The sequence below is a fragment of the Siniperca chuatsi genome, linkage group LG11 (genome assembly GCF_020085105.1).
Source record: "Siniperca chuatsi isolate FFG_IHB_CAS linkage group LG11, ASM2008510v1, whole genome shotgun sequence".
Lineage (NCBI taxonomy): Eukaryota > Metazoa > Chordata > Actinopteri > Centrarchiformes > Sinipercidae > Siniperca > Siniperca chuatsi.
Genome location: NC_058052.1, coordinates 12,933,896 through 12,960,252, shown reverse-complemented (window position 1 = coordinate 12,960,252; position 26,357 = coordinate 12,933,896). Strand labels below are relative to the sequence as shown.

General features: G+C 39.0%; 1 protein-coding gene across 10 annotated transcripts in view; it reads left to right on the top strand.

Annotated features, from left to right (window-relative positions):
- Positions 1-26,357, top strand: part of adgrb3 (adhesion G protein-coupled receptor B3) — a 114,550-nt gene that overhangs the window by 72,583 nt on the left and 15,610 nt on the right. For all 10 annotated transcript variants that reach the window (XM_044213674.1, XM_044213676.1, XM_044213671.1 and 7 more), the window contains 7 exons: positions 7,173-7,319; positions 8,358-8,433; positions 10,257-10,359; positions 10,936-10,979; positions 20,169-20,295; positions 21,358-21,461; positions 21,569-21,671. In XM_044213674.1, coding sequence (XP_044069609.1) covers positions 7,173-7,319; positions 8,358-8,433; positions 10,257-10,359; positions 10,936-10,979; positions 20,169-20,295; positions 21,358-21,461; positions 21,569-21,671 — 704 coding nt within the window. The remainder of the gene's footprint in view (positions 1-7,172; positions 7,320-8,357; positions 8,434-10,256; positions 10,360-10,935; positions 10,980-20,168; positions 20,296-21,357; positions 21,462-21,568; positions 21,672-26,357) is intronic.

Sequence of the window (26,357 nt, the reverse complement as noted above, 5' to 3'; positions counted from 1 at the left end):
CTCTGCTGACTCCTTGTGTCAATTTCCTCACCATCATTAATTTAGGATAAATGGTGCGTGGTAAGGGTGGGGGAGTAAAATTACTGCAAATCAATAATGTTAATTAAAACTGAGCTTGTGGTTTTAATGTGCTAAATTCCTATGAAAACACTTAATACCCAATCCAATATCAAGAGCGTGCAGTGTAGGAACCCCCACAAGAGGAGAACTCTTCTTTAACTAGAGCTATAAAGAAAGTACACACACATCACTCCTATATTATGAGTTATTTTTATACTCTACTGATATTTTAGATTTAGATTTGAAGTAATACAAGCTAAATAAATATGTGAAGTAATTTGTAGTTGTGTAAAGCAAATTGGTTTTGAATAGTAAAATAACAAGTGCAGAAGATTATTTTTACCTGTGTTATTCACTGTATTGTTTTCTAAACACTCATGCTTCTCATTTATCATAGCCATTTTCTATCCATGCATAATTTCAAAGGCTTTTTGCAATAGTCAAATAAAATGTCTGTGGCATATTTAAAGGTGAAGTAATTCTGTCTGATGTTGCACTGTACTGCAGTCCTTTGAGAAAGACATGATTAGCAGAGCGTACCCTAAAGCATGTTGTGCAGAAGTGCAGCAGCATTAAAAAAGACTGTTTGTTAGTTCCTTGTGAGATTAAAAGGAAAAAAAATAATGTGGGCGTGTCTGATAAAAGGCTATAAAACTGGAAATGAAATTACAAGTTATTCTTTGCAGCTGTAATGAGCTTGCAAAAAACATTTTTCTGCACCACTGATTGTGGTCCAGATTACAACACCCACTCTTTAAAAAAAAAAAAAGTCTTTGAGCAATGTTTCTCTTCCCTAATGTTTTCGTGGGTTCTGTTTGCATCTGTCGCACAGCCTCTTGCATGATCTGAGGTCTCTGTGGCATTTCATTTCTTACCCAGCCATAAATGGTGTCTAACCGGAATGGAATAATAGAACTGCGGTCTTGATTTATTCATACAAGTGAATGTGAGCATGTACAGCTGTGTTGGTAGGCAATTCCTCTGGAGGAGGGAGGTTTCTTCCTTGTATTCTTTACAATAGCTAACATTTGACCCACTTCTAGCAAACGCTTGCACTCAGTGGCTCTTTTATGGTATATGATTTCCATAATGATGAATAGGTAACCCCCAAGAATAGCATACCAAACATGGTACAATGAATGCACCCATCAAAATGCCATTATGAAACACCATGAGAGGGAAATTAAGTAATGGACACTTGGAAATAAGGCTTGAATGCATTCCATAATGCCAAGCATTAATGACTTCTTTCACAGATGTGAGAATATTTCTGTTACCTTCTCCTGTTTTATCCTACTTCCAATTTGACTTGATGGTAGTCATACAAAATATGCTCGAAAAGGCACACACGACCCCTGCTTTGTACACAATATGCAATCTCTTCTATGAAACTGACTCTAAATTGACAGTTAAGTGTTTTATCCAGATTCATACCAATGCCCTGAGCAGCAGTGTGTATTGCATAGCTAAACTTGAATTTGAAATACTTGACTTGACTTATTATATTAGTCAGCCATACGCCTGTCTGGCCTCCACACAAATCTGCGGGACTATGGATTAAACCGTGTCCATCCGTCACACATGACATAACAGAAAATCTTTTGGTAAACCTTGAGTGTTGGTGCAACTCAGCATTGTGTTTCAGTCTTAAAGAAAGCACTGACTGGCATAATCAGGGCCCATTCTTGATGGACTATACTGGAATTATTGCATGTGTATTTTACATTTTCTGCAAATCACATATATTTTACTGCTGACAATTTTCCAAGAATACCATCATTTTTCACATTTTCAGTAAGTTTTATAATTCCATTATTTTCTATTGAATTCAAACAATATGATGTGGTACTGCATTTAAAGGGGCACCGATTTATAAATAGATTCTACTGAATTGAAATACAGTATAGGTTTAATTAAGTTAATTGTTTTTCCCAGTCGTCCACAATAAATATGAATATGACTTTCAAACTGAATGTGCATTAAGAACTTTTTGAATGCAAGTAGCCTCCAGTTGTCTTTTTTGCTTCTTATAGTTCTCTAGGTTTGACTGACGTCTTCCTGACTACTCCATGCACCGTGTTAATGAGTTGAAGCTTTGTTGGATCGCCAGTTTTACTAATAAAGCAGACAGCCTGTCCTTTCTTTAAGGTTAATTCAGTTGACATACACACATTTTTTTCATCTTAGCACACTATATTGAAAACTCTTTGTAGTTCTCATCCTTTATAGTGGTGCATTGGTGCCAAGATGAAGTGACTGAGGGGGCTGTTAAAATAAAATTCATTGATTTAACGATGCAATACCCTCAGAAAGGCTAAATAACAACAACATAAGGGTGTCTGTCCAACGCTTGATTTGATCCTGTTCCAGCAGGATCCGGGACCTCCCAGATTGGGACCTGCACCTATTTGATTGGATCCGGGCACATTCTTTGTCACTATCAAAATCAGCAAGCCCCACATATACTGGTAGATGCACAGTATGCTGGCAAGTGATTTAATGCTTTTTGGTGTCTAAATATTTTTGGCATGTGATTACTATAAGCCCCACAGCTAAGCAAGTGGGCGTTTGTGCTGTGAAATGGTGAAATGAGTCTGACTAAATTAGGGGGTGAGTGTGTAGGTGCGGCGCTGTCCATAGTCCTGAAACGGAGCAGAGGAGATTGATAGACAGACAGAACATGTCACTTAGGTCGGTTTCTTAGCCTGCTTGCTTTTCGTGGTTGTAAATAGAACTTCTGGCCCTGATTCCATTTTCCCCCCATTGTAGAAGCAATCCACAGACAGAAGGGAAACGACAGGGGAGTGAAGGGACAGTCAACGAGAGAGAGAGAGAGAGAGAGAGAGAGAGAGAGAGAGAGAGAGAGAGAGAGCGCTGTCCTTTGTTCTGAAACAACAGCTTAGCAATGGCCACATCTATCTCAGCCAATAATTTGACGTAGTCTCTGGGAGGGCACATCGGAGTTATCTAATATGACTTCACTCACTTCAGATAATGCAAACACGTTTGCTCAAATATTGATAGGGACAATTCTGTCCTCTCAAAATACTGTCCCTACCCTCCATATGCAAACCTGCGCCCTTGGTACATTGCACCCTGTACATTTTCAACCCATTAAAAGGCTTGATGTTTATAGAAAGAAGCTTTTTTTTTCTTTTGTAACTCTTGTAAGAGAAAAGGACTGATAAATATGATGACTGAACATGAATTTTCAATATACAGTAATTTAAGGCCATGAAAGGTTTGGGGGCTATGTATGTATCTTGTATGTAATAGTTTTGTGATGGCTCTTTCTAAAAAGCACACATTATTTTTCATCAAACTCTTGAGGAACATGTGTGAACCTCTTAGTAAGAGTGTGTGAATGCTGGAAGTACAGCGTGATTATCATTTCGGTGATGCAGGACTGAGGCAGACAGATTTCTGAAGCAGCTTTTTGGAAAATCTTAGCACTGATGGGTAGGCATGTCACGATAACTACTTTTGTTGGACGATATATGATAATAATTGCGGTAAATTATATTATTGTCATTTTAAGACCATTTTATGGCACTGATATAATGATAAGCATAATAATCCAAGTCCACCATTTTAATTAACTTAAAATTCAAGAGATAATTACATATCATATATGTTGTACGATGAGTCGATAGCATAATTATTGTGACAGGCCTACTGAGGGGCCATATGACTTTTTGAGCAATTATTTGAAGATGTAGCAGTAATGAAGTGCCTCTGGCTAGAATCAACCACAACCTTACTGGGTGTTGATGAAAGATGACTACATCTTTTACCTGTTTGTTGTAAATGTCAGAAAAATGTACTGCTTTATGGTCAAAAATTCACACTTAAAGAAATAGGGCATTTATTTATATAAGGTGCATTAATTCAGTCCCATTTTACTGTGTACTTGGAAATACACCAAACTCTAGTTTGAAAATACACGACTTAGACATGGACCACAGAGTTTTCAGGATAATTATTTTACCCCTGGACACAGCACAGGCTGTGGTAGCCAGCCACAAAGTAATTTCAGCTCACACCACAGTGCCTTCGTGGCCACGTGGCTCTTTTGATTAAAGGAATGGAAAGTTTTGTGGATCCATCGGTGGAAGCCAAGTAGAGAGCATCTGGCTGAGTAAGATATTGCGGCATCATTTCGTCACTAATTTATGGCAGCCTCTTGACACCTAGATAAATACTGGCTGTCACCGGGGCATCGTCCTCTGTCCTCCTACTTTTAGTCAAATAACCTTGATTGCAAAAAGGCTCTCCACTCCAGCAACTTATTCTCCCTCCTTGTAAGCAAACACTTGGAGGACAAAGTGAAGCTTGGGACATGATAGAAAATTAAACACCGCTTTGAAGGTGAAATACATCATGCACTTTTGACATTTTTGTTCTGGCTGTCTATTGTCAGGCTGTACTTCATGGTCGAGTGAATGTTTTGACATTAATAGTGATTAATTGCAATTACACACACATACAATGGCTGCAAATGCTCATTAATTTATTTTCTGTGCAAAATGTTTGTGCTGTCTGACTTCGACAGTTTACTTAATGCTGAACCTCTCATGAACGCATTCAGACGTAATGAGCAATGCTATAATTCCCTCTTATGAAAATGAGCCGTACAGAATACTCTCAGTGCACTGAATCAGTGTTCAACAGCATCACAATCCTAAATGATCACTTTATTTGTGCTGTCTAGCCCCATCAGGCAAGTGCAAAGCTCCATTTACCTGCAGAATTACCTAGAACTTGCGACTAAAACCACCAACACACACACACACACACACACACACACACACACACATACATACTTACCACTGCTGCTCCCAACATCTGGTGCTGTGAACAGGCCTCTTTGCAAATTCCGGGTCTCGCGGTCCTCTGTGATTTCAAGCCCGCTGCTGGATCATCTGAAACACACTTCTGTCACAGATTTCACTCAAACATGGAGCCTTGCCAGGATTCAAATTGTATTATTGGCAGAGCACAAAGAACAATAGAGCTTATGCATCAATGGTAGGATTAGCCTCAGATTCCCCTCGCTGAAGCACCACCTGACTGGGACTAGATGTGATACCAGGTAGAGAACAGTACATCTTTATCCTCCCCTTGTAATGCTGAGGCCTTTTCAGTTGATCCTGGGAATTTGCCTTGTCATTGCCTCAGTGCATGGACTGGCCTTTTGTGGTACCTAAGCAGGGAGGTGAGAAAAGGAGAGAGTGGTTAAGGACATTACCTGTCTACCAGTTGTTAGGTGCCAGTTCTAGCTTTGATTTGCACTTTGTAGTAAATATGTACATGAATGCATGCAAAAGTCCATTTGGGGATTTCTTTGACATATAAATGACCTGTATATTCACATAAACAATTCAGTTTGACAAATGAAAATAAGTATTTCTGTGTTTCTCACTTTATGAAAATGAAATGATGACTGAAAATATAGACCTGTCAACTCAAACATTACAGATGTAAACAAATCTTTAACAGTATCTGAATACATTGGTAACTAGATATCATTGTTGTGTGGTGTTAGCCAGAGTATTTAAAGATCTGCCTCTCAGTTTGGGAGCAATAGCAGCCTCAAATCCTGTGTTTTGGACCTAGGTCGTAGGAGTAATTTTTTTTTGTTTACATTTGGATTACAGATTGTGCCTTTAAAGAGTAAAGCAGAGGTGTTGTTGCACAACCTCCAAAGGATGAACATTTTAGCTCTGTCGTGCTCATATTGACACATAATCTGCAATGTTCAAGCAGAGATTTAGCAGGTGAAAACGGGTAACATGAAATTCTCTGTCCAGAGTGATGTTACATTGCAATATTACATCACTTTTAGGGCGTAAACAGATTGAACAGCAAAGTGAAACTTTTCAACTGCTACACAGCTGACAACTCAGGTTTTTCAGCCTCACGACACACAATGAGTTTCATTTAATTTAATAAAGATAGAAAATTGGTACATGGTATCATTTCAAAACCTGTCTTACACACTTCCTGTAAGCAGACAGCTCCTCTCATCGAAACAGCAGCTTAAAGGAATAGTTTCCTATTTGTTTCCAGATGAGAAAATTGATTCCACTCTCATATTTGTGTGGCAAATATGAACCTACTGCCAGCAGCTGGTTAGCGTAGCTTAGCATAAAAACTGGAAGAAGGATAGAACAGCTAGCCGGACTCTGTCCGAGGTCACTGCTTCCAGCCAAGAAATAGCCCAGCACATAGGCTTCCGCTCAACCACAACTTGATCTAATATTTTGTAAACAAACAAGATATAACATGTTAATTAATGAGGAGCTGGTAGGCGTTATTTATTTATTTTTTTCTTCCAACAGAGCCAGGCTAGCTGTTTCCGCATGTTTCCAGTCTTTATGCAAAGCTAAGGTAACTTCAGCTTCATATTTACCATATAGACATGAGAGTGGTCTCGAAAAAATCCCACCCCCTCCCTTCAGGCCTCCCTCCAAAGCCACTCCCCCAAAACACATTTTCATGCGCAATGAGTGCATGGGCAGAGTGCGCACAGGTAGGTAGGTAGACAGACAGGCAGGTAGGCCAGCCAATCATTTCAGATGGGCTCATTACAGGCTTGCGAGAGCCACAGATACCGGATTTTTCTTCCTTTTTTTTTGTTTTTCAGTGCATTTGATTTATTGATTGCTGTCAGTATGTAAAGAGAATTTCAACAAATACAACAAAACATGCTTCTGAAATACATTACCTACCCTAGCTTTGAATAACCAGATATAACAGTTGGATTCAAAGTCGTTTGTATTTTTTGAAAGAAAATGATGGTAACACACAGTATTTATGCAGCATACATAAATACTTTGCATGTAAACACATTAATACAAAAATACCAAAAATCACATAATCATGCATCTATGTGTGTGTGTGTTCCATACTTCATAGTTCACGTGTGACCAAGTGTGTACGAGACAGGAAAATCATGTGACATGGGAAAGAGAATTTGTCATTACAGGCTGACTTTTTGGTAAATGGAACTGGCATGATTCTCCAATTCTTGCATCTACAAACTCATAAATTGTCTTAAGTATATTGATCATCAGTATTTCTTCGTTGGTCTGTTTGTTTGAATTCTGCAGTGGCCAGCATCCAGCGACTTCCAGCAGTGTCTGTGATGACTGATATCAACTTCCCCATGAAGGGTCGTAAAGGCATGGTTGACTGGGCCAGGAACTCCGAAGATAAAGTGGTCATCCCAAAGGGCCTCTTTGTTTCCCAGTCAGCAGGTATGTGACTGAATATATTTCACAGAGCAATTCTACTTCTAGTACAGCACATCTTTCTTTAGCCACATACACAGTCTTAATGTACAACCTTTATTTGTCTTAGAATATATATGTGTAGAGTTTACTTCTGTAAACTTCTGTAAAACTTGCAGTTACACGTATAGAATCTGCAGAGGAAACTGTAGTAGAAATGTAGGATTAATGCATAGTCAACAGACAATGATGGATTCATTGGCCACTGCTGAGAAATGGAAAATAAATATCTTGACATTTCAGCAAAAGCTCAATGATTTTAGTTGAATTGATTTGTCTGAAAACTTAGAATAAGACTTTCCCACAGACTCATCAGTCTTCTGCAGAAGGTATTTTCTTTATGTTTTATGCTACACCACCCCTTGTTTTGGGAAAGTGAAATAATGCTACAAGCCTTTGAACAAAGCCACTTTGCTTGCCTGTGCTTGTTCAGTCACAGAGTTTTCCACCGACTCAGCATTTTCAGCATCCTTTCAAACACTGCCAGTCGCCACTGTATATCGCAATCCAGAGCCAGACAATTTGGTTAATTGTTGTAATCAGTCTTATCTGGAATATATCAAAGATAACAAAACAAGGGATTGATTAGGAATCTGTGCCACATGCTTAATCCCAGCCACTCTCATTTGGACAGTGTAAGAGGCTGATTCTACAGGAGACTTTAGCACTTCTCTTACTGGAGTCAACAAAGCCTGTTGAAAAAAGTTGCGAAAAGTGCTCCTTGTCAAAAAAGTGTTACTGGCAGAAACTGCTTTGGCACTGCAAACTAGCAGGTTTACTTAAGCCAAGTGATACTCCCAATTAAAACTTTCCTCTGAATTAGTTTGCCGTGTTATTGGAAGGGAAAACTTACAGTATTAAATATATACAGTATGGACATTTTGAATATTTATTTTTTAACTGAAAATCTGATGATGATGATGATGATGATACTATTAAAATGGGAAGTCTATCAGTATAAAAACCCAACAACAGTGTAAAGTAATTGTTCATTTTCCCCTGTAGATATGGAAGGATCGCCTGTCTTCATTTTGGGAACAGTTCTCTACAAGACTCTTGGACTCATGCTACCTTCACCAAAGTAAGGGCAGCATATATCCTTGTCTGTATTTTCTGGTCTGCTGGCAAGAGGAAATATGAGACAGATTTAATCCTTTGGAAGCTGCAGAGGTGTCCATTTTTATTCACAGTGGTAGATCAAGTCTTAAAAACAGGCTGTGCCTGACTCTTGTGTCCCTGAAATGTTCCACTTCAAAGACATGTAATTCAAAGTTTCAACAGGAGAGAAAGAGAAAACCAAATACTTTTCCTGTACTGTCTTTGTTGTACATGTCATTTTAAGTTAAAGTTGATGACTTTTAAGGATACTTTTCATGTATAATTCTTCAAATTCTTTTCTTAGTGCTGACAAACAGATGTTTGCCTATATAAAACTTAGAGTAATTAGTGTGTTTGTGTTAACTATAATTGAGTAAATGAAACATATTCACTGCAGCATGGAATACGTAATTAATTAAGGATGACATTAGTGCCTGGAAAAGCAGCGGGATGTCCCAAACAAACACCTGGTGTCACACCCCAATCAACAAGTCTCTGGCATCGACGTCCCAAGGACAGAGCGGTCATTCCAGGACCGGCCAGACCGGCTGTCACAGGTGGAGCAGCAGCCCTCTGTGCACATGTGGAGAGGAGCGGAGCTCAAAATGGGATGCTGAAGCTCACCCTCTCCAAACTAACAGGATGATAACCAGATTAAGTTTCAACTGTTAGACTTGAGGACTTTCCAATTGCCAAATTTTAAGCTTGTGAAGTTTCAAAGTAGAAACTAACTTTTTTTGCCACCAAATGTCAGAAGTCTCTAAGTGCACTTAGAGTGAGTGGAGAACCTAAGAATTTATCCATTTACGCCATTGATTTCCATTTTAAAATAAGTCCAGAAAACTGACTTGTACCGTATGAAAAAGTCATTTAAAAATATTCTCAGCTTAAGTGGTGCTGATAGGACCGGGGTTGCTGCAGTCTCACCTCTACTTTCCTTTGTGGAGTTGACAGTTTTCTTCCTAGTGGGAAGTGCTCATGGATTTCAGCTTCTAATAAAAAGAATATTCTGTCAACTATACAATAGCTGGAGATGGTTTTTGAAACAGGACTATAATGCCAGATTTTAAAAGCGTAGGATATAAAGGAACATCTCATTCAGTTCAGGCGAGCCTTTGATTTGTACACTCCATTTTCTGGTTTGCTTGGATGTTTTGAACACCATTACCGGCAAACATCCTGCTTTGACGTCAAATGGGCAGCTTTTACAATCCTCCTGTTGAGTGTTTGATATTTGGGTTAGTGTTCAATACAAGGCTCACTAGAGAAAATACCTTGGACTAATAGACAAATAATCAGCTAGTTTAAAAATAAATTTGAAGGACTCTTGCACTCTAAATTTTAGATTATTAGATAAGCCAGCAGAGAGGTACTTTAAATTAAAAATATGTGCACAAAATCTTCTCAGAAACCCCAAATCAGGTTTTAATACCAGTGTTCCTTATAGATCCCACATAAGTCTCACTGACTGCACTTAAACCTAATCCTTAAGTGTTAATGCTTCTTCACAGAGCATAAAAAGAGACCTCAGGTGTTTGAAGTAAAATCAGGGTTAAAGCCTTGAACACTGGAAATGTTGTGTGACATTTATCCTTTTATACCCATAAGCTCACATATATAGGGATATACAGTATGCTAATACAGTTAAGTGCATATATCAAACATGAGCCTCTCTACCACATTGTGTTGGAAAATGAAGCAGATTGTTCAACATTTGACCCTCAATGACAATTAAAGAGTGTGTGACAGGGACATTCAAAGCATTAAATTCATTTTCTAATTTTTGGGCATCTTTGTTTGACTCAGGAACCACACAGTTGTGAACTCCAAGGTCATTGCTGTAACTGTGAGACCTGAGCCCAAGGCAACTGAGTCCCACCTGGAGATTGAACTGGCTCACCTGGCAAATGTAAGCACCACAGTCATTCTTTTCAGTTTGAATCACAGTAACCGACATCTTCATATGGATCAACACATAAATATGTTGTTTGGACCTATGGATATTGATTTTCATGTTAGTTTTGGTATAAAAGATTAAAGGTTCTTTTTTTTTAACACTCTAGGAAGAGTTTTTGTCTCTTGACTGAATGTTCTTCATTGACCACAGCACATATCACCTCCCATTAGCCAACACACAATGGTGGTTAATTGGTTCGGTAATTAATTTGCAAGCACCCGGTGTCAGGAGAGTGCGCTGCAGTCAGATAATTACATGGACAATCCCTTTTATGATCCAGGCCTTTTTATTCATCTTGGAGATAAAGTGCATGTAATTCTGAAGGTGTCAGCAAGTGTGTGTGTCTCAGATAGTATACTCCACACTCCAATTTATGGTTTACATGTGATCCATGAAGCACATTTTCAAAAGATCTACATAAATATGCAGTTGATTTATAATGATGATGATGGTGATGGCGATAATAATGTTGATCAATTATCATCATAATTTACTTGGTAAACATTTTGTCCTTTTCCTGCCCTCCAGGGAACAATGAACCCTTACTGTGCACTGTGGGACAGCACCATAATGTAAGTGGGCATGCACATTCACTTTTCTAACTATTTTTTTTTGCTGTTGTAGGGTTTACAGGCATACTGTATGATGTGTAGGCTTTGCTGAGAGTCTGACACATATTTATTTAAGCCTGTGGTAATTCAGTGTGTGGAGTTTTTCAGTGTCTGCAGTGTCTGAGTCAGTGTTGGCGAAGTTCTACAGTTGCAGTGTTTCTGTGTTCAGCATATGCTCTCATGATTTTATCAAGACTCTTATGAGAACATAATACGTGTTACTCATGAGTCATAAGTTCACTCCTGTAAATCACAATTCTAGAGGCCTTTGTACAAGTGCGTTGTGCATACAGAATGTTAAGTGAAAAACCATTTAGCAGCATGTGTCGACAGGCCAGATAGTCACTGCCTGAAGTGCTGGAGCGTCAGCCACAAATACTCATTTGGGCATATGCATGGGGACATAAGCAAAACATAGCTGCATGAAAAGAAAAAGAAACGCCACACAACAACAGCACAAACAGTAGTAGCAGTAGTAGTTTTAATTGTTACTGGAAGAGTCTGCTCTTCCTGTGCAGGATTCAAACTGCACACACATGCACAATGGATTCACAGGAAATGATGCATGCATTGGACGTGACGAAGAAGACAAGTATTGTTGAATGTGGGGAATCCTCTCAGCCCATGGTTTGGTACGCTATAAACAGACATACTAGTTGCTCTTATTTCTGACAACGTACAGTAGCTGCTCAAGGCATGTTTGCTTCCCCCAGTGGTCAACACGTGTGTCTTTCGACCGCAACTCAGGGACCAGTGTTATTACTGTAAAAGGCACTTGCTGTCACCACCATTAATCACAGGTGTCGCCAAATCTTTATCATTTCAAGATCGATCTGATGTTTAGACATGTTGATGGGTAACTGGATTGGTATATCAAATATTTCTCTAAAATAATAACCCATTAATGCATAGCATGTTACAACACAGCCCTCTAAAGATACTCATCATTTAGTGTGTATTTGATGTGTAATTGAAGTTGGATGAGTTACTGGAAATATTCTGAATCTCAGTTTTGCTTTATTTATTGGAAACCTAACAGCAGCTGTGGATGAACCGGCTTAGGCAACAGCTTATACGAGGTTGTTATTTTTACTTTGAAATAGCATGTGAATTGTGCATGGTCTGTCCTCTATCCTGGTATTTGAGGGCAACTGGTCTATTTTTGAACAGCAAAGATACAACTGGGACAACTCTGCTCCATTCTCTTTCTCTGACTTTCACAAACCAAGTGTTTAGTATCGGCATTTTTTCCTGATCTCCACCAAGTCATTTTAATCTGAACGACTCCATGGTATGATTATCATGTTCATTTCAAACAGTTGGCTCATCCTATTGCACAATAGCAGCCACTCTCAGGACTCATTGAGGGGGTAATACACCATCTGTCTGCCATGTTGGTTCAAACCAAATGAGAGTGCTCACTGTAACAATTAGCAGAATGAAAATGTTGTTCACAAGTGGAGAACTGTGTCCTCTGTGTTGCCCGTTGGAATGACTCGTTGTGGTCCAGATACAGAACATGTGAATACTGAGCTGAACACTGGAGGCAGCTACAGTAAAGCTGTAGGGCTTGTAGGCAGCTGCCACACCCGAGTCTCTGGTGCTTTTCTTTCACCACAGGGGTGGAAACCTGAGGCATAAATATTCTTATGTGACAACACAAGGAAAAACTGTTGTGATTTGTCTGTTTATGTATAAGCAACTGCGAGGACTGTTTTAAGAAGAGAACATGCTGTTCATCACTACAAAGCTGTAGCTTGATATTGTGATGGAATCCATACTTTCTTCATTTACTTTGTGGCTTTCCATGCTTGTCCTTTGCCCATATTTTGCTATGCAGAGTGAAATGAATGGGTGCATTTTTAATAAGGTGCTGTTAAATCTTAATAACTGCAAAACTAGAAAAATGTATTGTTCTTTTTTAGCAAAAGGGAGACTAAGAGCATTGAGAGAGACAGCAAGAGTATCTCATGTTTTTATTTCTGAATCAAGGAAGTGGTTTAATGAGAATATTTTGATATATTAAAAAACATCCATTAAAGGGAAAGTAAGCCAGCAAAACAATGAATGGACATAACATTAGGTAATTCTTTCTCACCAGTGCTGAGTAGTTTGTATTATTTAAAAAAAACTATTTTGTGAGACTACAAGATCCACATAACAGCATAACAGTATCTTGATACTCGGATTCATAAATTGCAGTGGTGGAAACTAAGTACATTTACTCAAGTACTGTACTTAAGTACAATTTTGAGGTACTTCACTTTTCTAGTTCCATTTTATGCTAGTTTATATTTCTACTTCACTACATGTCAGAGAGAGATATTGTACTTTTTACTCCACTTCATTTATCGGGCAGCTATAAGTACACCGGGCTACTTTATAGATTAATATTTTACATGCAAAACACAAGATCAGCTTATAATATATGATGCATTGTTATGGATTATACTAACCAACAGTATACTGTATGAATCGATTTATATGAGTTCCAACTACAACATTATGCCACTTGTATGTTATGCATCAGTAATAATAATCCAATAATATATTTGAATGCAGGACCTTTGCTTGTAATGGAGTATTTTAAACTACAATAATTAATGTGAAGATGGATATAATCAATACAGCAGATATTTTTCTGTATTTAATACATTTTGACAAGATAATTAGTTCCCAAGCAATCTTCATTTAATTCTTTGCAAGTAAAATAAGCAAAATGACTCACCTGTCAGAGCTACTTAATACGAGGCAAAGGTCTGGACTACATTTAATGAAAGCAGCTTCCTGTGATTGTCATGTTTTGACTAGTTTTATAACCCAGAGAACTGTAGGATAATCTGCTGCATGTGGTTGGTTGATTATCTTTTAAAGTAATGAAGACAATAAATGCAGTGAAGAATAAAACAAAGATATAAATACCCATGCTAATATGAAGATCTCCATGTGTTGTGAAAAATAAAACATTGCAGCATTCAGAGAGCCAATATCATTTTTTTCATTTACTTTTCAAGTCTGTAGCTCCACAGCACCGAGCGTAAACAGATGCATACACTTTTATTACTCTTTGAAATGTCAATATTTGCAGCTATCAAACAAGCCTGAAATGACCAGTATCTCACCACTGTGCCAAGGGAAAAACATGAAATGCAACCCAGTGATTTTAGATCCCTGTAGTGATCCAAAATAAATATTAGGGGTGGGATTAATGTACCATTCTACTCGAGAAATATTTCACTATCTTGTACATTTAATATCATTGCAAGTCCAGCATGAATTTAAATCCGATTACGTTTCAGTCTGTCTAAGCTTAGAATTCATCTTTATCTAAAACAGTTTGGAAAGATTAATATAGATAATGAATCTAATTTTGAGGATTGTAATCACTTGTATAAATTCTAGCTCTTTAGTTGCTCCAGACTGCCACTAAACTTGCAGAAAAAGGAAATTACAAAATGACATTACAAGCTAGTTGTAGCCTTCTTCCATCCCCCTGCAATTAGATTATTTTAAAATCCTCTGAATCCTTGTAAAGCAGTGCATGGAAAGCCATATGAGTGTCTTTCTGACTTCTGAATCGCAGATGTTTTAGCATCCCCCTCTCAGATTATCCAAGAGTCTTATAAAGGGCCAAACCTTAAACTGAACAGGACAGCCCTCATCATTAAAGGCTTTTAGATCCTGAAACAACTTGCCACATCAGGATTAACAGCATCTTGACCCCTTTTTAAAATGTCTTTAAAACACACAGCCTTCTTACTGACTGCCACATTTATTATACCTGTTTTTTTACTTTTTAAGATTTATATCCCCTTGTTTAATCTTTTTACTTCCTCTCTGAAGCACTCTAAAGGTAATAAATTATATTATTACTGTGATGCTATTGTAAGTATTAAATGTAGTTTCCTTTTACAGTGCAGTATAACCAAACAGATTGTAATCTTTATGGGAAACGATGTCCTGAGACTCAGACAACAGGATTAAGTGTTTCCTTCTTTTAAGGTTGCACAGTTTCTACTGTACTCAAGTCAATTGAAATTATTTATTCTGCAGAACATACAAGGCCATATACTAAATAATAACAACCTAAAGGATATAATAAAACACTATAGGAGATACCTTGTAATAACATGAGACCAAGCAGCACCAGTTTATTGGTGGATTTAATTGCAATGTTTGTGTAAATTCTTCTCAAATGAGTGGACAATGAAAATAAACTGTTGAAAGATAATTTTAACCTGCTGCTTCCAAAGAAACAAACAGCACTTTCAAACCTGTGACAACAGTTACCCAAACTGAAGAGTAGTAAAATGTAATTCAGCTTTCACTAATGACTTACCTCAATAGTTAAGTCTCAAATTACTCTATGCTATTCAGTTCATACCATGAATTTACCAGGAACACTCTACTTCCTGTGGAATCAAAGCATATGAATCATTTACGTGTCGAGGTGTGAAAAGCAGCTGTTGCAGCTTCAGGTTCTACAAACATCTGGAGATCCTGGATTTGAGCCAAACAGGTCACACCAAACACTGCCGACTGAGGCAGATCTTAAGAACCGAGAGAAACCTTTAATGAAATATTTAGTTCCTCATCACCTGGGTTCTTAAACATTTTTATAATATAGACACCAAAAGATTCATGAGTGCCATGGGCCCAGTTTGATACACTTATATTCCAGCTTTGCTTCGCTGCTGTTTAGTAACAGAAAGCTTGCATGTAAAGGGTGACTCATACTGCACTTGATAATATGTATCTGCACTTTGATCATTTTAATCTAAAAATTTAGAGCTACTTAAGAAGTTCGACAAGTTGTGTAAACAGTAAATACACCTGCAGCTGGCGATATGTGTTTAGAGCTCTAAATTCACGTCTCCGGCTTTATCTTTAAGCTAAAGTTGTATTTGATTTCAGGTTCCATCTTTCTAATTCTGTTGAAACTGCTCTCTAATGCTTTGCTTTCTTTGACGTCAAGCTTCTTTGACATTTCCATATCTGTGATCAGCAGTTGTCAAACTTTTTCACGTCATAGACCCTCAAATAGACACATTTGTTCCACAGACTCGCACTTGATCAGACCTAGTCCCAGGGACCCATGTGGGAAGATTTTTTTTGTTGTTTTTAGGTCGACTTTGAATGGAAACTGTCAACGCTGCAGATCAGGAGATGGTAACGGTGAGAGTGTTGCATTCTTTATTTCTGGTGGATTCATTTATAATGTAATTAAACCACTTCTGGTTTTGCTTGTCCACTTTGCAATGATCTCTGTACACATCGGCAGGCAGAAGAAGTAACAATGTGGGCGATGTTTACAGTAATTGTAAGCTTCGCTCCAGCAAGGACTCATGATGGACTGATGAGGACACTAACCATGCATTAGTTGACAGCAGGAGGTATTGCTGTGTTTGTGCATGTCAGAGCACAGGATGTGAGTTGGAGTAAATCACATGTACACCCTGGTAGGTAGTACATGAAGTAAAAGGCAGCAGTGATGTTGTGATGACTCAGTGGTGCTACATGCAATGAACAGTTCTGGCTAACTTGATTCTGTTTGCTTTAATTTGTGTACTTATATTTTGCTTTACTTGTCGTTGCCTTGAGTTTGATTCACATGTTGTCAGTTTTTGCCAGTTTTAGCTTTAAATCAAGAAACACACAGTGTGGCCCACAGGCTGATAAAAATTGCCCATCATCAAGAGATCCAAGATGGATGGAATAATTTCCCACCCTCCTCTGCCTGCCATTGTGTGTCAGTCTTTCAAGACGTTATAAACTTGCCTAGCGTGCATCGCCTAAGACACTCTTTAAGCCCCCAGCCCAGTGTCTGGCTAATCTAATGTGGGCATGCAATGGATTTAAAGAGTTTTTTGGATGTTATCCCCTATTCCTGTAGAATTACTATGTGGTGAGCAGTCTCATATGCAAAGCTGACTTACATGTTTAAGAACAACACAGGCAAAAAAACATCAGCCCAGCTTTGTGATTTAGACTATATGGCTGCACCAGCTTGTTTAGCTGAACAGTCATGAGGTTACAGAGTTTCACTGTCTCTTAAGTGCACTGCTTGGACATCTGGATAAGTTATGGGTCTAGTAATGCGATCTCTGTGGCTGGAGGAACTCAATCTGTCAAAGTTCAGCAAGGAACACAAACCTAATTTGGAGTTTTGAGCAGCTGTCTATCTCTCTGTTTCAGCAAGACACAAGGGTTTAAATACTGAATGTGTCTAAAACTTTGTCGAGTTTTTTTATGTCACTCTGCTGTCACTTATCTTGCATCGTGACATCTAAATATGTTCAAATTGGAGCACGATCAAATTCTGTCTCAAATTTCAAGTTTTAGTACAAAGTTGTCAATACATCATTGCATGGATAGAAAGTGGTCAACAAAGGCTTCGTGATGAATGTCATGTCATCAGTCAAACTGTGGTTAACATCAACACTGACACTGTCTCCCGGGGACATTTCATATTCTAAGGCCACCAAGCCCTGATAAGGTCAGACAACACATCAGACGTGGCGTATATAAATCCCCAGTCAGGGATGTTCTCCTGTCAGCTTCTCTCACTGGCACAAAAGAGAAGCAAACATCTAGCAAGTCAAAAGTTAGGAACAGATCATGTCGAGGATTGAGTCCTCACCGGGGGAGTGGTGGGATTCATCCCAAAGTTTTCAAGAAGTAGAGGCATCGCACATGCTATCAATCACAAGAAAGTGTGCATTGGAGAGTGGGTTTGCTTCTGAATCTGACAGTCATGTTTTGAGAGTGCAACAGCGCCATACCCAAAGGGTGATCTCAAGTGGGCAGCTGTGTATAGGGTGTGATGCTCGTTGGTCACCCAACGACTTCACTACCTGCACTACTATTAAAGGATGTGTTCAAAATGTTGTTTTCCATTATGTATGACTATGCACAGAACAAACTCCCCAATAGCTCCAGTTTTGAAGAACTTACTCAACTTCTCACTGGGCTCATACATAGTCCAGGGCAAATGTTTAGGCTGGCAGAAACCAACGTAGATCTTAGTTTTAAAACTGGAAGCTCGCATATAGTCAGACACCTCTACTGATAAAAAGCTGCAACAAACAATGCTTTCAGTGAGGGTGCATTTTGCACAACTTTCTGCTTGTTGGGCAGGTGTTGTCACAAAAGTCCTAAAAGTCATTTAACCCTTTAAAGTGCTTTGAGCTACTGTCAGCAACAGAGTTTTCATCAATGACTGGAGGTCATACACCGACCTAAAGCTTTATTTTAACTGTCCTTCCCCAGTTCTCAAGTTCTTCCTATTCTTGTACTAAACTGGGGTTTTTGTTGCACCCAGAGGTGCCTCATTTTTAGCCACCCTGGTTACTGCCAGGCATGTTGTTTTCCTTCAATACATCATGTACTCATTTGGCATCTAGGTTAAGGAAATGCAATTATCTTCAAATATACAGTGTCTTAGAACATGTCCAAGGTTATTATGCCATCCAAGTCAATAGCATAGGTTCTTAGAGTCACTGTTTTTATTCATATTATTCAGTGCAGCTCAATAGAGTTACTCTTAGGAGGACTTGTTTAAGAGCCTCACCACAGACTTTAGATTTATTATTATGAAATGTCTCTGCGTTTGAACCTTCCTTTATGAAGCCATCGAAGAAATCCATGAAAATTTAAATCAGAATCCTTTATACTTCCTCCACAGCCTGCAGATAATATGGGCTATACTTGAGTGTGGTGAACAGAATAGAAGCTGTTGACTGGCTTTATGTGAGGGGGTAGCAAATCAAAAACCCAGTTAAGGAGAAGAGATTGGGGGAGGTGGGAGCATAGTGAAGAGTTTATTATTGTTGCATTACTGTGTACAGACAGTCCAGTGTACTGGTCAGCACTGGTTGGAAAATTTGCAGTGCCTTCCAGGAATAATAAATATTGCTGCCACATTGATCAAATGACAAAGCAGGATTGCTCCACACAGCAAGCCACTTGGCACACAAATCAACAGCTAGTATGCTCTATATTGTTCTAAATCAGTTGGATGAATTCTTGTTCTGCCTTTGTCATGAAATGAGTGGGGTGCTGTAGGGTGAAAAGACAGCAAGGTGTCTTGCAGGACAACAGGTGTTTGCTTGACACGAATCCTAATATCAGGTTATGTGCTGCGGCAAAGGCCAATCATAACACAGTCACGTTGCAGGTTTGTGTCCACAAAGGTTTCATATGGGGTATTTAATCAATAAGGATGCGTTTTCTGAAGGTTAAAAATGAGTGGGGGCGAATGACAAATGGAAGAGAAGCGCTCCTTTCATTTCACCTGCTGGTGGTGTGAAGTGGGGACTGGCTGCAACCATTCGCGCTGCTTCCGCGGGGTGGTATTAGATCTGCAGTGTTTTTTTGCAAAGCGCTTCACACCGAGGAGCGACGACTTTCGTGTAAAATGATTTTCAGGAATAATCCAAAAACATCATTTATTCCCGTCATATCGTTCGACTTGCAGCCGAATAAACAGATCCTGCGACAGCGTGCGCTTATTTTCTCATTGTATCAGCCTCCCCCTCTCACGCCAGCAGAGAGGAACAGAGTATCAATCTGATGCTGTCCACCGTTTCCAGGGTGAAAATCCCCCTAAGGAAGCATTCAAAAGCTGCTAATTAAAACAGTTGAGGGGGGAAAAATCAACGGAAAAGGAAAAAGACAGGATAACAGGGGCAAAGAACAACCCCCCAAAAAAAGGAATACAGTCGTTTGGAAAACATCTAGAGGAATAGAAAATCACGCAGAAAGACATACAGGTAAATATAAACGCTCTTATCTCTAAGCCTTATGAGGGAATAATGGTGTTTATTTTCAGTTGTTGGTGTTTATCTGCGTATAGCGAATCAATCAGCACCGGTCTGCTTGGACAGCTCCGTGCGTCCTCCCCCTCCTCAGTGTCTCTGCCTCTCTATCTGCTCCAGCTGAAATGCTGCGTGTAGCCACACAAGAGCCGTGTCGATGAGTCTGTTCGCTTTTTATTTTTTTGTCCAGTGTAACAGCCTGTACGGCTCTATAGCTCTCTCAATTCAAATAAATAATTAAATAAAATAAAATAAAAAAGCCGAGCCATGTCGATAAGTCCTGTGAAGTCGTGCCACCGCTGGATTTAAACCTCTAACTGCCTTCTTCTTGCAGGAACGATTCTTGGGGAGCCTGGTCCACAAAAGGATGTAAAACGGTGCTTACAGATGCATCCCATACAAAATGCTTATGTGATCGTGTATCTACCTTCGCCATTTTGGCTCAGCAACCAAGAGAAATAGTAAGTAGGCTATTGATTTGTTATTCAGTGTGGGTTTTATAGGCCAATGTAAAGGAGAAACGCTGCCCGTGTGTGTGTGTGTGTGTGTGTGTGCTGGTGCAAATGGAAATTGAATCTTTGGTGTGCTAATCCCGTTAAATAGTAATTCAGCGGTAAGGGCAGATTGTTGGGGGGGGAGAGGGTATTTCTACTTTGCACATAGATTTAGATAACTCTGTGGGCGCGCGTGCACGCCGGGAGGGTGTGTGCATGCTGATGCTTGTGTGTCAGTGTCTCCTCTTCTCATCGGTCACATTTGGTGGTGGTGGTGGTGGTGGTGGGGTGGGGGATTTGACATTTCTATGTTGTCTTCACTGACTTCAGAAAACCAAAAATCTGCGGGTGAGATTTTTAAGCCATGTTTTGAGCTCATGTGCTGAAATGAGACTACTGTAAAGGAACCAGAAGCCTGTCATTTCCTGACAGTAATTAACATTGAGAAGATAGAGTACTTACACCGTGGCCTCTGCATTAGTACACAGTAGGAATTGAGATAGCACAAAGACATCTATTACCTTCTTCTCTATCAGGCCTGAAGCATTCAACAGTGGAGTGGCACACATTCATTTAGCCATAAAAGTGTGGGGGTTTTTTTTTGGTAATAATTCACTCATGACTAGTGTATGTAATGTATGAAGCCACATTAGTGTACAGTATAAAGGTAGCTCCAAATTGCAGGCCTGCTTACATGATTGCAAATGTGACTGGATGAATACAGACAGAATCAAACAAAAGCAATATTTTGATGCACATGAGCCTAGATTTCAGTGTCTTTGTTTCAGCCAGTAAAAGATTTTCCTGCGCAGATAGGTGGAAAGTTTTGGGCATGTATCTAAACAACCTTCAAGCCCACACATGCACTTCAAACCTCACAGTATATTAAGGAACCCACTGTGGACTATTCAGATTGGCGGTGGTTGTTTTGATTGGTTTCCTCTCTGGGCAACAATAAAGATTTACTGTCCTGCATGAACACATCCAACCTCCCACTGACTGGTTTGTCTTGCTCTGTCTCCTCCACAGACCATGGAGTACTCAGGGGTCCCATCTGTGACATTGATAGTTGGCTGTGGTCTGTCTTGCCTCGCCTTGATCACGTTGGCAGTGATCTATGCCGTGCTATGGAGGTAACTGCAACACTTTAAGGGCACAAGCTGCAACCACATGATGACGAGTAATTTCATCCAACTACAAACTGATTTGGTTGCTTTTGTCATTCTTCTTCTTTCTTTAGATATATCCGCTCTGAACGATCCATCATCCTGCTCAACTTCTGCTTATCTATAATCTGCTCAAACATATTGATCCTTGTTGGACAAACGCAGACCCACAATGTGGTAAGTGTTATTTAAGGATTCATTCAGCGCAGTTTACAAAGTGTGGAGGTCCAGTGGTTGTTTTATATATCAAAGAATGTAACTCAGGATAATGGTGCAGTGGAAAGTGGCACTTTTCTGTGGCCTTGTCTAGGCTGAATAGAGCTCAGTACTCTTTAATTTAGTTTTGGCCACTGTGAGCATTTCTTTCTTTCCTTTCTTTAGCATCGTATTGCAGTGTATGAAATTGTGTGCTGACAGCTGTTTATCATGCATGAGGTCCCTCCTCATGATTTTGAAAGATAAACAACAATGGAAACTCCATCCTATCCACCAGTTCCCAATCAATCTGAGAAATTTTAGTCCACTTTACTCTTATTTTGAAAAGGCTGAGATTTGTTTTAATAGTGAGTCTCATTCTTCATTTACTAGAAACAAAATAATGTCCTTTGTATGCCAGATGTTGGCTTTGTCATTGAGAGTACAAAAACAAGAATATAACCGTTAGATTATATCCTCTTTCAAGCAAAGCACTCATTTTCCTTTGGGTCTTGTGCAGGAAAGCTTTTCATATTTCATCCAAATGGAAAATTAAGTGTTTCTAATGACTCTATAAGATGTAGATCTACTTTATGTTGGCTCTGGACCATTGGTCTTTACTCAGGTGTTACATTGTCCTCTGGTAAACTTGAGACAAACCCAATCTGTTGGCACTGAGACAGTGATGGTCTTTAATTGCAATTAAAAAGTGTGAGGCCATAAAGAAAACTAGAAAGTGAACAAAATGAACAAAAAAGGACAGATCACTTTGAGATGAAATACTGATTCTGGTTCTATCGCTATGGTTCAAACATGAAGCACTGCAATCGTTAACAAGCCAGGATAGTTAGTTAGGCAGTTAAGGAGATTCAACAGCAGAAAGGCAGACATAATGCACACCAGGAGACACGGTGCACCGGCCAATCAAAGACTAATGAAATTATTGTGATGCCGCCCCCGAAAGGATCCTGTAATGGTGACAATGAAGCGTGGCTTAAAAGTTAAAAGCAGCTCTCATACTTAGATTTGCTGTGCAGTGTGCATTACTGAAATGACTCAAAGCCATAACAGAGGGATATGGAATGGTCAATGAGAGCTGAAGTTCAAATCCAGTCAGCAGGATTCAAAAGGACAACTGCTATACTTGAAGAAGGACTGCTTCCAATAAATATGTACCACTTCCTCTCTCCGGCTTCGTAACTGTCCAGTAAACAAGTGGCTAATGTAAAAGATTGTTTGGCAAACAGTGGTTGGGATTTACAAGCTGCCCACACAGATGCCCTTCTCAGTCATTTGGCAGCACTACAGAATGACACATTGTCCATTTTATTGTGTAACCATATTTTCAGTATACCTTTTACCTTTTGCAAGGAACACACTGTTTTTGTTTCCTCGTCTCATTATGTCCCACTGTTTCTCCTCATTAATCCATTTTCTTTAGTTTTTCGGCTCATTAACAAAGCAGTGTTGTAGTATTTGGACATTCTTACGTTGCAGCAGTCATAGATTTTAGAAGAGTTCAACAGTACATGTAAAACAGAGCCAAAAATCTTTTAAAACGCTTGCAAAAATGTCTGACTGTGGGGTATTCCATTATTAGAGATGCATTTGTACTTACAGTACACTGTGCTTACATGTATGACTTATTCTGTGAGCAGATGGGCCTACCAGCAGTTGGGGGCACATATTGGACCAGACCCTACTCATAAATCAAAATGCTTCCTCCCATTAATTTTCCTATGTTCAATGAAAATCGAATTGTGAATAATGAATGAATGAACAAAAAGAAAAATTGTCTGAAGTGTGTTTTGTAAACCTACAATGTCTGGCTTCCGGTGACACTATTGATTAAATATGGACAAAATGTACTAAATGTAACCATTCACCAGAAACTGAATTGGATCATTTTATGCTGACCATTTCTATCTCATAGAATACCAAAAAAACAGCATCCACACATGATAAGTTAGTCTCTTTCCTTCTGGCCTACACAAGACTATGAATACACAACGCTTCAGGGCATTTTTAAAGCTGAGCTGATTTGAAGCCTTGTCAGATTTAATCAGGGCTCCTGTCTTGATTACGAGGACCACCACTTAACATGGAATACTCACTCAGCATGCTTCTAATAAGATATCTGTCTCTGAAATCTGCAAAGAGATTAGCTGATTTTCAGAAAATCCACTGACATACTGAGGGTGTCATTTCAGCGTCTCTCAGCGTGACTCGACAAACCACCTTGACTGACTCACAGGGTGCCAAATTAAAGCGGCGCTGACTAATTTATTTGTAATAGGCCAATACTGATATTTATACTGAACATTAAAGCTGCAAGAATCAATATTTTTATATTAACAATGGATCAAATAATGTGAAAGGGAGTCGCTCGTAGCGTTGAACCCACAGAGAATTATCATCTAACTCTGCAGTTCCCCTCAGCTCTGTTGAGCATTTTAGCCCCCTCAGCTCATTGTTTTGGTTTTACAGCCTGCAACTTTAGTGTTTTGGTTCACTCTCAAGGCTTGACTCTCATCAACCGTGTTTCCAGCAGCAGCAGCAGGCAGCTGTTTTCAGTGAAAAGCTCCGATGTATCTGCTACCTGCCCAGCACCAAATGACAGACACAGTTAGCGGCTAGCTGCTGAACATAGCGGAGCGTTTAGCAGCTAAAGAGCCAGATACTTCCCTCAGGAGTGGGTGGAGACCATAAATAGAGCTTACATTCATCATGCGGCCAGAAACAGGACTCTAAATAGATGCTCTGCATCTTTTGGATTTGTAATTAGGCAACTGTTTGCTAACACATTTGCCATATCACCTTTTTAATATGTCAGTATTGTGTTTATAGCTTGTTGCTCTGCCCACAAGTGGCCAAAAAATCACTCAATGCAGGTTTAATTATTCAGTTCTGCAGTTCTAAATACTTCAACTATAGCAACATCACATGTTGCTTCTGTATATATACACACAACTGATAAAGTTAAAGAGCAGATTACATTATTTCAAATATAAACATTTTAAATAGAATTAATTTAAATTATACTATAACGTTTTCAAATAGCTAAACCGCATTTTTGCCTATTCATTTCTCATGTCCTCGAGAAGCCAATTTGTAAGCTTTAATTGGACACCTCGAAACCAAATCAGCTCTTCCAAGGCCCATCATCAACAACAGTAAAATACACTGCTGTTCGTTCAGTCCAGTTGGAAAGCTGCATGTGTCTTGTCGGTCTCCACGAAGCTGTGGATAAAACTTCCAGGACAATGAATTTATTACTTTTGTTCCGTCTTGACTGTCTCTCCTGTTGTAATAATATTTGAAAAATATGTCATTGTTTGATCAGACATACTGTAGAACCCAATGTTTGAGTTGTAGGCTAGCAAGAGGAGAAAACATAACCCCTGTGTGGGTTTAATTGCCATGCTGCCTGACACTGCCTCACTTGTTTTTCCTCCATCTCTTGTAAGAAGTGCATATAATTGGCTCCACTGTTTGTGGATTCAGACTTGCTCATCGTCTAATAGAAATCATCTCTTTGGTGTGGAGGTGTCCTCCGGGAGCAGGAAGTCAGTGAGTCACCTTTGCCTGCCTGTGCTTTTTCTTTGTCCTCTGTCATTGTTCATCTTGGTTTATGGAAATAAGACAAAGAGAAGCAGTAACTGTTGTTTTTTCCTGGGAAGATAGAATTAGGTAGTCTTGGAGTTATGTAATGTTCCTCCTATAATGAGTAAAAATGTAATAAACATGAAGTGAGGGTGAAGGTCAAGCTCTTTTGTCCTTTCACTATTAAGAGAAGACAATAAAAACATGACCAGAAAAGGGTTGGCTTTTATAAAATGATAAAGAACTAGCTCTTAACATGTCATATAGTCACATCAGGTCAGTAGCATTGTGAGCTTACACAGTTCTTTAGACAAACCGCTTTGTACACCTTATCTGCTTTTGATTTTTGGGCGCCTAAACCTCCTGATGTATCCGGAGATTAAAACTTATCACCTTTTTGTTTAAACGCTGCATGTCATTTATCAGCACAGATGGCTTATCAAAGCTGGTATCTTTTAATATCCTCATAATTCTGAAGAATTAATATCCTCATAATTCTGAAGAATTAATATCCTCATAATTCTGAATCCTCCTTTTAAATTAAATATACGCCATAATTCCCATTACATTAGTAAATTCACCCCCTCCATATGTTTTCAGTTGCAACATTATTTGGTGATAGTATTCTGAAGACTTTTGATGAGTTTGAAGAAAACGAAGAATGAAATCTTTCCTTTTTTTTTTCGTACCAAAAGGTTTAAAATACATTTCTGTACATGTAGAAGACATCAAATATAAAACAGGCATGCTCAAGGTCATATATGTGCTATATGTTACACATGCAGTAACTGCACAATGCATGTCTGAACGATAGTATATTTTTTGTGCGCAAAGCTTGAGCTCCCTTATGTATAGGAAAGAGGGATTTAATTTATGCCTGCTTTCCAGTCGAAGGTTAAACTTTGCAACTAAATGATTGGTGAATAGAAACAGGCAAAATCAACATACAGCTCATTCATACATGCTTGGTGGCAGCTTTATAACAGCAGAAATACTTTGTATGCATTGTTTTGAGCCTTTAGAGTGTTATTGAAATAAAGAAGGCAGAAGTGGAAGTGTCAAAAG